This window comes from Nelumbo lutea, chromosome 5, assembly GCF_056320005.1.
Source record: "Nelumbo lutea isolate HS-2025 chromosome 5, American lotus-T2T, whole genome shotgun sequence".
In the NCBI taxonomy this organism is placed as follows: Eukaryota; Viridiplantae; Streptophyta; class Magnoliopsida; order Proteales; family Nelumbonaceae; genus Nelumbo; species Nelumbo lutea.
The window spans coordinates 18,480,305-18,495,073 of NC_142688.1; the positions used below are offsets into that span (position 1 = coordinate 18,480,305).

General features: G+C 35.5%; 1 protein-coding gene across 2 annotated transcripts in view; it reads right to left on the minus strand.

Annotated features, from left to right (window-relative positions):
* Window positions 1-10,411: 10,411 nt before the first annotated feature.
* LOC148850723 (UDP-Glycosyltransferase superfamily protein) overlaps window positions 10,412-14,769 on the minus strand; it is a 61,243-nt gene continuing 56,885 nt past the window's right edge. For both annotated transcript variants that reach the window (XM_088944001.1, XM_088944002.1), the window contains exons 17-20: window positions 11,766-11,879; window positions 11,062-11,123; window positions 10,817-10,913; window positions 10,412-10,719 (exon numbers count right to left, since the gene is read on the minus strand). In XM_088944001.1, the coding sequence (XP_088800127.1) occupies window positions 10,600-10,719; window positions 10,817-10,913; window positions 11,062-11,123; window positions 11,766-11,879 (393 nt within the window). In that variant the 3' untranslated portion in view covers window positions 10,412-10,599. The remainder of the gene's footprint in view (window positions 10,720-10,816; window positions 10,914-11,061; window positions 11,124-11,765; window positions 11,880-14,769) is intronic.

Consider the following 14,769-nt stretch of genomic DNA (forward strand, 5'->3'; position numbering starts at 1 on the left):
AGATACGGTGGTGGTAGGTAATAGGATATATCGACTTGTCAGTTGGGATCTGATTGCATCGTTATCTTCCGTGTTGATTTGGGAATCCGGACCCTTCGATTGCAATTTTCATCGTTATCCGTGGTCAGACATACATCATACAAGTCAGGTAATTGGGGGGCCCGGAGGATAATATCGAAAAGGAATTTATGTAATTAGAATATTTTATAACCATGCCAACACAGTTGCTGGTTTGCCCGAGAGGTTAGATCTTCTGCACATAAGTGCGCATGGGTTCGAACCCCATAGCCAGCAATTAAATACATACCACCATTGGACCTTGGCAGCGTTTGGTTGGTAGTATATCTGATTATCTTAACTCTTCTAACTTTCAAATTCTAACATTTTAACCCTTGCCATGTTAGCGGTATTCGAAAATCTGATTTTGAATTCGGATATGACCTTATTCGATTTGATAAATATCCAAATTTGACCGATTAAATAATTTTTACATTTATATACTTTATATCAATAAAATATATATATTATATATTTATTATTTATCTAAAATAATTAATTAATTGAATTCAAATCAAATCAAATCAAATATTTGAATATTTATTCAAATTCGGATATTAATTTTTAATATCCGTCGGATATCGAATCAAAATTGGATATTGGATTTTCTACTTGAATTCGATTTCGGATATTACTTGATCCAATTCGAATTCGACCCGTTTACACCCCTATTAAGTTCTACGTTCTTATATATTTACCCTAGCATTTTTGTACTTTTCTCTTTTATTTGTATGCAATTTATGTATTTTTCAATTCCCTTTTTGTAGTTTGTTTTTATTTTTATATTTCCACTTTATTTTTATAATTTCTTTTTTTGGTAATTTGTTTTATTTTCTTCTTTTTTCTCCGTTTTGTCATTGTTTTTCTTATATTTTGTACATTTTCTTACTATGAAGAAATTATATGATGTACCATATTATATAATTCCTATTGTATTTTATCTCTTATTTTATTATTTTCTCTTCGGCCTTGCAAGGGCTTGTCTATAAATTCTTTAATTCATTTTCTATATAAAGGACCCTTGGCGTAGGGTCAATGTATCCATTTCTTCACCCCATAATTCTGTATTCTTCCCTCGGTTTGTTGACATGGCATCAAAGCAAGCTACTCTTTAATTTATGTTCTTTCTTTTCTCTCTTGTTAGCCATATTAGGGGTATTGTTTTATGGGTGTTTTGATTGGTGTTAAGGTTGCGCTCTTCAACCATAATCCTAGTTCTTTGTGGAGCTTTCTGTCTGGTGTTAGGGTTATCCCCAAATTCTTTTTTTTTTTTCTCACTCAGAAAATCTATGGGATCTGAAAAAAGTCTTGGGGAGCTCTGACCTTCTCTTCTAGGCAGCAACAACCTTCTTTCTCCTACTATGAATTGGTTCCTCTAGGGCGACAGTAGCCTGGCTTCTTAGGGTTCAAATTTGAACAACAACCAACTAAGAAATCTCAACAACCTGGCTTCTTTATCCTTCATCAACATCAGTTTTTTAAACCTTTCTCTTTTTTTTTTTTTTTTTTTTTTTTTTGGGGGGGGGGGGGGTTCTTATGCTTTAGAATGAGGAACTTCAATAGACATAAGGTCTTCTCTTCAAGTTACTTTGAAAAACTTTTCGTTTTGGATTGGTGTATCTCGCTATTGTCTTAATCAACTATTATCAGTCCTTGGAACCCTAATTTGCATTGTCCTAGCTCTGTGTTGTTATGGGTTGTTTATTAGAGGATTTTGATTCATCTATAAAGTTTTCTTAATGAAGTTGCTCTGGAATGGTGTTGTCTACATTTCATGCTCCAAACCTGATATTAATTATTTTCTTTTAAGTAATAATGTGTTTGGATGAAGCAATTCACTACCTAGTTCATTACTAATTTAAGTGCTCTAATTAACATTGCAAACATTAGTGTTGCTATCCTTTTCCCTTGGTTGATTTTGCTTATTTATGATGGCTGAAAAGATTGACTTTCTTCTTGTAAAATTTGGTGGAACTAAATGCAATATGTGGAAGTTCCATTTTGATTTCTATGTTGAGGGAAAGGGACTTGAAGGTTACTTGAATGGGACATGTAAACCTGATGAGGCTGGTAGTAAATCCTATACACAATGGAAGCTAGACAACGAAAAGTTAGTCTCCTAGATTTTGAGCTCCATTGTGCCTCATATTAGTGCTCCCATGAGAAGACTAAGGAATGCCTATGAAATGCACTCCTATTTGAAAAAGATTTATCATTAGCCCAATATGTCACGGCAGTACTAGATTAAATCTGAAATCTTTGTCTATTACTAGGATACAAAAAGATACAAGAGTAATATGTAGGCTTTATTGATCTCTAGGCTAAACATGAACTAGTTCATGCTGAACCGTCCAATTCCGTTGAGTGTGTCGAGTATTTGTAGAAGCATTTTGAAAATAGAAAATTGAACCTGTTTCTTATGGGGCTAAGACCTGAGTATGAAATAATCAGGTCAAATATTTTGAGTAGATGAACTCTTCCAAACTTAAACTCTATGATGGAAAAGTTATTGAGGGAAGAAACTAGACTTCTAACTACTACTACAAACATATAAGGGAAACATCTTGATTCAGAGATTGATATTGTTTTTCTTGCACGAGGGAATAAGAAATTTGGTGGAAAGGACCCTTCTAAAACTGAATGCTACGAATGTAAGGGATATGGACATATAGCTTTTCATAAGGGGTGGCCACAGGTCAGCTCGGCTCGATTTAAACCAAGCTTTGAGCTGAGCTCGAGTTTGATATATAGGCTTGTTTGCTAATCAAGCCGAGCTTGAGCCTAGTGAAGCTCAGCTTGTGAGGCTCGCAAGCCTAGTATAATAAATAAATAATTTTTTACTATATACATACATACATACATATACATGTATATATAAATATATAATAAATAATTTTTATTTGATATAATGATATTTTTATATTTTATGTATAATAGTAAATAATTTTTATAATTCTTAATTTTTTGTATGTAAAATAAAAATATTTTTACATGTATATTTTTTATTTTTTAGAACAAAACTTGGCTCGCAGTTGAGCTCGAATTTGTGAGCTTTGAACTGAGTCGAGCTTAACACAATTTCAATGAACCAAGCTCAAATAGCCAAGTATTCAGCTTGGCTCGGCTCAAATCCACCCCTACTACAAAAAAGAAAAATGCCTGCATTTATTGCAAACAATACAGACATCATTTCAGAGTGCCCAATTCGTCCACCCAATGATCCCATGAAAAAGAATAAGCCATGAGCTTATCAAGCGTTTGAGGGACAAGTGTCTGATACCTCTATTGCCAAGGGAGAATCCTCTTCTTCCTTGAAAAAGGAAGAGATTCAACAAATGGTATCCTCTTCTGCCTCTTTTGCTATCGACCTATTTGGTGAGTTCTCCAGTTATTGCTCTCTTCCTTCTCACATTTGGACAATTGATTATGGTGCCACAAATCATATAATCGGCGCCTATCCAAAACCCTCAAACAATTTGTCGGAGACCAACCATGGACATATTGTCATTGCTAATAGTGAGAAACTTAACATCATTGGGAGTGATGATTTGTGTATCAAACTTTCCCCCTCAAATTCATTGTCCCTTGCTAAAACTTTCCTTGTTCCTAAACTTGTTGTTAACTTTATTTCAATTGGCCAACTAGTTAATGAAGGTCACATTCTGACCCTTTTCCTTTGATGGTTGCTTGATTCAGGACCAATGCACTACGGAGGGTGAAAGGGAAGGGGCATAAGATGGGTCGCTTGTTTGCGTTGGAGTTTAAGAAATCACAATCAACATGATCCTTTACTTGAGCTCTTCTACATTGAGTCCTATTTTTAATTAGAGAAACTATGTCTGGGACTTATGGCACAAACGTTTGGGTCACTCAAATTTTGAGAAACTTACATATTTATTTGAACATGGTTTTATTAAAACTAAAATTCCATTTATGAAATCATTTTATACATATCGTGTTTCTTGTTGTTTGAATAAGGGTCGTATTTTACCATTCACTTACCGAGTTGAACATGCAATTTCATCTTTTAAAATTTATTCATAGCAATGTTTGGACTTCATCTATTGTTTCTTGAATGGGATACACATATTTTGTGCTATTCATTGATGACTATGCCAAGTACACTTGGTTATACTTTCTCAAACACAAGTTAGAAGTTTTTCCAACCTTTTGATTGTTTCATAACATGGTTCGAGTTCGGTTTCAAGCGAATGTACAGACCTTAGGCTCAGCCTCAAGGGGAGAATAAAGTGATGGAGAATTTTTGGTTTATTTGAAACATCATAGTATACAAGTCCAACGATGTTGTCCAAACACTCTTCAGCAAAATGGTGTGGTAAAAAGAAAGAATGACCACATTCTTAGTGTTGTAAGGACTCTTCTACAAGAATCACATGTGTCTCCCACATTATGGGTAGAGGTCACTAGCACGATAGTGCATCTGATCAATTGCATCCCATCTTCTATTCTTGCTAACATATCTCCTCATCAAAAGATGTCTAGATCCCCCCCCCCCTCAGATCTTTCTCATCTTCATTCTTTAGGTGTCTATGCTTTGCTCATCTTCCCCCTTGTGAACATTCAAAACTTTCAGCTCAATATGTCATGTGTGCTTTTATAGAATATAGCCCTAACCACAAGGGATTCCTTTGTTATGATCATTCGGCACATCGTATTCATATTTCTCGAAATGTGATTTTTCTTGAATATATCCCATTTTTTAGGAATTTCCAAGTTATCTACACCATTTGTTTTGATTTTGCATGATTTTGAATCACAGGATACTCCCACGGGTTTGTGGTCCAGCTCCTACACCTATGACCCCTTCTTTCTCTTGGTCCAAATCCTTTTCCCATTACAAACAACCTTATAAGTAACACTCCAGTTTTAGATTTCTCAGTTATTCCTCCTATACCTTTGTGTCATTCTACTCGTATTTCTAGACCACCTGACCGCTATGGTTTTCCTTCAAACCATAGTTCATTCTCTATTGTTTTGCCCTCTATAGATATTCCCCGTTTTTACCAACAAGCCAGTAGCAGCCCTCAGTAGCAAGATTCCATGGATGCAGGGATTCAAGTTTTGCACAAGAATGACACCTGGGACCTTATCCCAACACCTTCAGATGGCTCTATTATTGGGAGCAAATGGGTCTATTCCATCAAGTTGAAATCTGATGGGTCTATGGACCATTACAAAGCTAGGCTTGTGGCATAGGGATAAACGCAAGAGTATGGCACTAAATAATAGGAGACATTTGCTCCAGTGACCAAGATTATTACAGTCTGTGTTCTTTTATCCCTCTCTGCTACACACTCTTGGACTATCTTTCAATTGGTAATGAAAAATGCCTTTTTACATGGGCATCTAAAGGAAACATTATATATGAAACCTCCTCCCAGGTACTGTAGTGATCCCTCCCTCGTCTGTCGGCTAAAGAAATCCCTCTATGAGTTAAAGCAAGCCCTTTGAGCTTGGTTTGAAAAATTCAGAGATGTTGTTGTGCAAGTTAGGTATAATCAAAGTGCGTCGGACTACTCTATTTTTATCCGAAAAAGACCATAGGGCCTTACCATTCTCTTACTATATGTGGATGACATATTGTTGATTGGAGATGATATAGAAAAAACTCAGGACCTCAAGTCTCTTTCTCATAGTTCCTTTCACACAAAAGATCACAACCCTCCTAACTATTTCTTGGGACTTGAAGTTCAACAAAGCTCCTAGGATTATTTTATTTGCCAACGCAAGTATGCCTCTAATCTTGTTAAGTTAACCAACCTTATTGATGATAAACAAGTTGATACTCCCTTGGAGCTGAATGTCAAATTATCCAAACTAGAAGGCTCCCTACTTCCTGATGCTTCTCTCTATTGGCAACTTGTAGGGTCTCTCATTTATCTCACCATGGCTTGTCCTGACATCTCACATGCAGTTCAAGTTGTTAGTCAGTTTGTCTCGGCCCCTCGTCAACCTCATTTGACTGCAGTGCATTGAATCATTCGCTATGCTTGAGGCTCTTTATCATAGGGTCTTTTCTTCTCTTCATCTTCTTCTATTCAATTGAGGGCCTATGCTGATGCATATTGGGTTGGATGCCCCGACACATGCCATTCCACTACCGACTAGTGTGTCTTCATGGGTGACTCTCTAATATCATGAAAATGTAGTAAACAATAGACTATTTCCAAGTCCTCTATGGAAAAAGCAGAGTACAAGGCAATGCCATCTATTTGTAGTGAAGTTGCTTGGTTTCAATCTTTATTGTAGGAGTTGGGTCATTCATCTCCTACACTCATTTCTCTCTATGTGGACAACACTAGTACTGTTAAGATTGCCTCTAATCCTGTCTTCCATGAAAGGACAAAGCATATTGAGGTGGACTACCACTTTATCCACGACCTATTTCTTGCAAAGTCTATCTCTCTCCCTCATGTTGCCTTTGATATGCAAGTTTCTGACATCTTCACAAAGGCCATGTCAAGGTTCAGACAATTATTTATCATAAGTAAACTGATGCTCATGCCTCTATATCAATTTGAGGGGGAGTGTGACGAAACCATCTGATGTGCCATATTACTATGGTTATTTTATTATTTTCTCTTCAACTCTACAAGGGCCTCTTTGTAAATTCTTTATTTTTTTTCTATATAAAGGACCCTTGGGGTAGGGTCAATGTATCCATTTCTTTACCCTATAATTTTGTATTCTTCTTTGGGTTTGTTGAAACTTACTTTCCTATATTTTTATTTTTTGTTGTACTTTATCAATTTCTTACAAAATGTTCTTATAAAATTATATAAGGGCAGTCTGGCTTTTAGAAATATTTAAACATGCACATGAAAGTCACATGAGAATCTTTTGAAGTTAACAAAGGAAAATGCTAATGACAACCCACTAAGGCCTTGTTCGTTTTTCGATGCCCAAGTAACATGCTTCCTTGAGCAAGTGGTCCTTGAGGAAAAGTTGCCCAGGTAACTTTTCAACGAACGGGTAAACAACTTATCCACCCTGGGGGTAACCAATACTCTATGAAAAAATTCATTTTCCATGTGACCCATAAATAGTAGGTAATTTGGTCAATTACCCTATTGACCAACCCTAGAAGATACTAGTAAACGAACAAGGCCTAAGTATTAGGGGTGTAAACGGTGTTCGATTATTCGATTCCAAACTTGATATCCAACCTAATTGAATCGAATTCGAATGGTTCGATAAATTAAATGGTCGAATTCGAATGGTTCGATAAATTAAATGGTTGAATTCGAATTTATACATTTTACCGATTAATTTATCGAATTCAAATTCGAATTCATATTGATCCGATTCAATAAAAATTTGAATTGATTAATTATATACATTTAATATATTAATAAATATAATAAAATATAAAGGTTAAAGTTAAAGAGGGGTAATATAATAAAATATAAAGGATAATGTTAAAGAGGGGTCATGTCGAGTCCATCATAAAAAAAGCTGACAGTGGCAATTATATCACCATGCTGTCATTCTCGATAACCCCTCTCCTATTCCTCTCTCTCCTTTGTTCGGACATCCTTTACTCTCCCACTTTCATTTTATTTTATTTCTACAATTATATCACTTACCTATTGTCATTTGTCATTCTCGATAACTCCTCCCTCCTCTCTCTCTCTCTCTCGTCCAATCGTCCTTTTCTCTTCCACTTTTATTTTATTTTTTATATAAACCAGAGATCCAAACCAGTTTCCTCTCTCGTTTTTAATTTCTTCTTCCTCCTCTTCTCTTCCTCTCCCTCTATCTTTTTTAGTCCCAATCTTTGGAAGCTGTGAGCACCTACGACAACATCAGTGGTAGCAGTCGAGCATCGATCACCGACCACTACCATCTCCTTCGCCGATGTTCAAGTTCAAGATCAACGCCTCAGGACCCTCAACCGTCTAACATCACCAACTATCGTGTTACAACAGTCTATCATCACCAGCCAACATTACTCACTACCATTGCATTTGCACCGCCAGGAACCCACGACTGCTGCTGTCATAGACTTGGCCCACCGCCGGGAACCCACAACTACCACCGTCAATCTCCTATCGCTTTTCTCAAGATAACTGCTTGTTTTCTTTGCAAACTCGGTCATTTAAGATTCTAGGCCTCATACCAGTCGAATTCGAATCGAAACGAATATTCGACTTAATAATCGAATTTGAAACAAAATTTAAACAATCAATATCCGTTGGATATCGAATCAAATTCCAATGTTGTTTTTTATAATCGGTTTCAATTTTGAATCTCGATTTGAATTTGATCCGTTTCCAGGCCTTATAAGATGGCTAGGGGCAAAGTGTTGAATTTGAAAATTTAAGATGGGTTTTGTCACAACTAAAAGTTCGAGGGGTTAAGAATCACTACCCACCTTGTATTTAGTGGGTAGTGATTAAAAGGTGGCAGCTTGTAACTTGCCCTAATATATACACGAGGCTTAATTAATACATTATTTTCTATTTATATACATAAGAACTTAATTCATAGGCTATTATACATAAATACAATTAATTGCTAGATTACACATTGAATTAGCCAATTGGAAGCCAAAAATTAAAGTCAACTTAATTGTTATGGCTAATGACTGTAACTTTAACAAGTTACTACATAGATTTAATTTTTAATATATTATTTTATTTAAAATTAGCTTATTCGTAAATAGATACAAAAATGCATTTGTAGCTTGAGCTCAATTTGGAAGGAATACAAATGCAAATATGTAGAGTGCAAAACCTTGTATTTTCTATTATTTTGTATTTATTTGCACTGTACATATTTGCATTTGTACTCTTTCCAAACTGAGCCTTAATGTAAAAAATATATTGGATCTGTGAGCATAGTCAATCAATAAATGATAAATTTAAGAATTAAAACTAAAAATATTTGCAAGACAAATCGTGTACAAGTACAATGAACAGATTTTAATTACTGAAATATTTTATGTCTTTTATTTATTTTTATTTCTACAAATAACTCAATTTTAGAAAGTCCAATTTTTTGTAAAATTTGGACAGACCCACGGATTTAATGGATCATACATGGATCCACCGTATGGTTATATAGGAAAGAAAATCTGTAACTTTTCTTCTTTCATATTTCTAAAATATCCATATTTCTACCCGTATATGTAAGTAAAACATAAAAAGTTTCAACAAGAGACTAACATAGTAATGCATTTCAGGTACCCAAAACATATATAACCATACTAAGTAAAAAAAAAAGCTTAATAAGAATCTGTCAGCCAGCTTGAAAGAGACATGATGCTTTCTGTTCATTCAATCTAGTATAAAATGATACCCTGTTCTTGGACCAATATAGAGGAATTCCTAAACACTTAAAATATATACCAACTTGGTATGTGCAGCATCTAAAGTAAAAGTTTTCTCCCTTTGGCTTCTACAATACAAGCTGGATTTCTGAAAACTTATTGATGACATGCATTGAAATAATTTCACCTACTTGGGAAGCATCTTAACCTCTACTCTCTTTGATGGCACATACCCTTTAATTAAGATTTATTTTGAATCCAATACATAAGGATTCAATTTGAATCAGACTATTAACAGATCAAATTGCAGTCATAATTTGAACTGACAAGGGAACGATGAAATTCCAATATGGGGCATCTAAAAGGACGTTATATAGAGCATAAACCTCTATAGAAAGAAAGGGATATTTAGGGAGATTTATGATTTAAAGTAATATACTAAAGATTTAACAAAAGAAAGTATGTCATGGGCTCATGGCGTGTGGGCCTGAAAGGATAGGTGACCTGAAAGGACAGGTGAGAAAGGTGGAGGCCAAGGTTCAAAATATTGGTACGTCCGATACGCCCCTACAGGCATATCGGGTAATATCGATACTGTTTTTTATTTTTTTTTTTGAAATCCGTTCAGAGGGCCGATTTAAGGCTCCTCCACCCCCTGAACCAGTCAGAACCCTGATACACCCACTGTAGGGGTGGCATATCAGGCAATATTGATACTGTTTTTTATATATATAATTTTTAATTTTTTTTCAAAACCGGTTCAAGAGGCTGATTTAATGCTCCTCCACCTCCTGAATCGATCAGAACCCCGATACACTCACTGTAGAGGCATATCAAAGAGGTCTCAGAACGATACAGCCGATACGTGTAAATACTTTGAACCTTGGTGGAGGCCTTTCAGCATGCGAAGGCTGTAGTGCAACTATGCAAGCGACAATTTGACATTCGCTGTTACCACCTAAAAATCTTTTCAATTGATGGAACAAAGAACAGAACAACTATTTCTTTTTATTTCTCTACTTCAGTTTCCTCTTGATGCTGCAAATCCATGACAATGAAGAGTGACGTAAAATCTTTCCAAGGCATAATTTATTAAACAGATCCCAAAAGCTAACCTCTGTTCCTTGCACGTTTATATACACACGGATCTATAAACAAATACATATATATGGGTACATCTGCACATTAATACAAATAGTTTACACACGTACAAACATGATGAATACATCTGTATGTGCACATTCTCTACTTCACACGTTCATTATAGATGTATAAGCACCTAAATGTACATCATAGCATTCCGCTTCCCATGAGAAGTCTTTAGACATTCCTTCTTTTATCTTCCAATCCCACCGAGATGGATCACTTTGCTGCATAACAGAAGAAAACAAAATAATTATTTCTCGACTCCAGATGAAGTATCTCTAGAAATGAATAAAATATGTGCACATGTAAAAGAAGACGCACAATCTGATCAAGGGCTTCGCTTAATGACATATTTGCAAATGTAGTCATGATGTACTGTGAGGACCTTGTACTCTCAAGGTCATGATCCATGGAATGCCTGGTACAAGAATGCCAACAAGAAATAGCTTCTTTTATTTTTCTGGATGAAAAATATAAAGTAACTGCTCTTTTTAGTTACTGCTGATTCTCTAATGAATGATTCTTACCTGATCTTTGGGGAGGGGGGGGAAGAGAGAGAGGCTTACCTGATCCTGTTACTGTTCAAGGTTATATCAACTGGAGCAGCTCCATATTTGATAGCTTTGAGCTGCATTTCAATTTCACAACAAAAAACGAAAGAAATTCAGAGAATGAAGTTCTGACATGTATATATGAAAAAAGGTTCCTTGATTGGTCAAGTAGGGAGCTTCCCTATGATTCTGTGACATGGAGGAATCCTACAGCTGATCAAGATCATCCATCAGATAAGAGAACCTCAAGATTAGCCATGTTTTAATCCCCTAGTCCATGTCACTCCCATATCCAACATGCCAAATTGATAATAGCCATTCAAACTTTAATCTTTTAAGCTAAAAGTTTGCAATTAAAAATGACTTATTTTGGAAAAAAGCTAGTCTTTTGGGTTTGAAATCAATAAAAGGTGGGGAGAAGGAAAAAAGGACTACTATTGAACCCTAAATTAAGTTACAAAATGGAAGTTTCCTAGATTTTTTTAACCAATGACCCACTAACAACAAACAAGATAGCTTGGATTTTTTGACCATCTATTTGGTTACTTCAAGACTATATTTGTCTCATAGGAGCCTTAATGAGTATGTGATGAACACGAATGTCATAATATATTAACTGCTGTTCCTGGTAAGCCATCCTTGAACCAGACAAGTATTGCAAGTAAATCTTAAATTTGTTAGTAACCAATACTCATAAGAACACTTCGTGCTTCACATACCGGCACTTGAAGTACTGGATCATGGAAAGATGAGCATAACATGATATCAGAGCCTGCAAACATTAAGTGTAATAATGCTTCGTCGTACTTGTTTATAAATCTTGCATTTTCATCCTGGAAATATAACAGACAAAAAGTCATTCTTTTAGGACACAAATGATATGCATAATAGGGGATACCTGCAAAACAATTTATGTAGAAGACAATGTTTTTTTTTAATCTCAAATTAGGGTATGTTCTAAAACATGAATGTCCTTATTCTCAGAATTGCCACATCAGCACAAAAAATTGCATATGTTCTTTATCAGTTCTGTTTTGAAATGCAAAAAAAAAAAAAAAAAATTATTTAAAAAAACAACTCGTCTCTGAAACCATCAAAATAACGGTTTTTAAAACAAAAACTAAATTTGGAGTACAGATATCATATGACTTATGAAACATGATAATAAATCACCAAATGAAAACATGTTCTTCAAACCAGAAATTCAAGATCGTGCTTTTTGTCTCAGTTTTGCAGACAGAAAACACATATACAACAAAAACATGTTTTCTACTTTTCTGTGTTATTTGTTTTAAGAACCAATTTGGTTTTCAAACCAGATGGTTTTGATATGTTTTTGGAACTCACAACAATTCACATTGGAGAATGGCTGATGAACAATGGCTGGGATGCAAAGTTAAACCCCACATCTTCCTCGAACTCTCTGTGGAAAGCAATACAAGAGGCATATCTTATCTTTCTTAATCTCATCAGATTTGATGTGGGTTGTGGCTCTAGAGTGCTCTTTTAGGAAGATCTTTGGCTGGGCGAAACCCCACTCTGCTTCATTTTCACTGATCTATATTCAGTCTCTAACTACAAGTAAAAACACATCTCAAAATTTTGTCACTTTTTCTCAATATAGATTGAATTGGGATTTTGGTTTCAGAATAGGTTTGAGGGATAATGAGTGTGAGTCTCTTATACATCACCAAATGAAAACATGTTCTTCAAACCAGAAATTCAAGATCGTGCTTTTTGTCTCAGTTTTGCAGACAGAAAACACATATACAACAAAAACATGTTTTCTACTTTTCTGTGTTATTTGTTTTAAGAACCAATTTGGTTTTCAAACCAGATGGTTTTGATATGTTTTTGGAACTCACAACAATTCACATTGGAGAATGGCTGATGAACGATGGCTGGGATGCAAAGTTAAACCCCACATCTTCCTCGAACTCTCTGTGGAAAGCAATACAAGAGGCATATCTTATCTTTCTTAATCTCATCAGATTTGATGTGGGTTGTGGCTCTAGAGTGCTCTTTTAGGAAGATCTTTGGCTGGGCGAAACCCCACTCTGCTTCATTTTCACTGATCTATATTCAGTCTCTAACTACAAGTAAAAACACATCTCAAAATTTTGTCACTTTTTCTCAATATAGATTGAATTGGGATTTTGGTTTCAGAATAGGTTTGAGGGATAATGAGTGTGAGTCTCTTATACATCACCAAATGAAAACATGTTCTTCAAACCAGAAATTCAAGATCGTGCTTTTTGTCTCAGTTTTGCAGACAGAAAACACATATACAACAAAAACATGTTTTCTACTTTTCTGTGTTATTTGTTTTAAGAACCAATTTGGTTTTCAAACCAGATGGTTTTGATATGTTTTTGGAACTCACAACAATTCACATTGGAGAATGGCTGATGAACAATGGCTGGGATGCAAAGTTAAACCCCACATCTTCCTCGAACTCTCTGTGGAAAGCAATACAAGAGGCATATCTTATCTTTCTTAATCTCATCAGATTTGATGTGGGTTGTGGCTCTAGAGTGCTCTTTTAGGAAGACCTTTGGCTGGGCGAAACCCCACTCTGCTTCATTTTCACTGATCTATATTCAGTCTCTAACTACAAGTAAAAACACATCTCAAAATTTTGTCACTTTTTCTCAATATAGATTGAATTGGGATTTTGGTTTCAGAATAGGTTTGAGGGATAATGAGTGTGAGTCTCTTATACATCACCAAATGAAAACATGTTCTTCAAACCAGAAATTCAAGATCGTGCTTTTTGTCTCAGTTTTGCAGACAGAAAACACATACAACAAAAACATGTTTTCTACTTTTCTGTGTTATTTGTTTTAAGAACCAATTTGGTTTTCAAACCAGATGGTTTTGATATGTTTTTGGAACTCACAACAATTCACATTGGAGAATGGCTGATGAACAATGGCTGGGATGCAAAGTTAAACCCCACATCTTCCTCGAACTCTCTGTGGAAAGCAATACAAGAGGCATATCTTACCTTTCTTAATCTCATCAGATTTGATGTGGGTTGTGGCTCTAGAGTGCTCTTTTAGGAAGATCTTTGGCTGGGCGAAACCCCACTCTGCTTCATTTTCACTGATCTATATTCAGTCTCTAACTACAAGTAAAAACACATCTCAAAATTTTGTCACTTTTTCTCAATATAGATTGAATTGGGATTTTGGTTTCAGAAGAGGTTTGAGGGATAATGAGTGTGAGTCTCTTATACACTTTCTTTTTTTTTTATCAATAACAGAAATTTTATAAAAAGAGAGAGAAATTACAACCAGGAGGGAGGGGTAAAAAGACTTAACCCTCCCTAACAAACTGAAAAAACATATTACAATATAGCCTAAAAAAGATTTGTTCTTCCCACCCCCTGTTTGGCCAAGGTATCAGCCATGGAGTTAGTGCACCTCTTGGCCCATTGAACCCTTACAGACATATTCTGAGTTAACTGAGTAATTTTCTTTCTTTCATTAGAGAACTTCCACAAGCTGGACACTTCCTTCTGCAACCATTTAATAGTCAACTGTGAATCTCCTTCTACCAACTACGCACTAATATTCAGTTGTTTAGCTCTTTCAAATCCTTCTAGAGCTGCCAAGGTTTCAGCTCTCAATGAGTCCCCCCAGCCTATAGGTCCTGAGAACATAGCAATGATTATACCTTCCTCATCCCTGAAGATACCACCTATACCAGAACGGCCCGGAT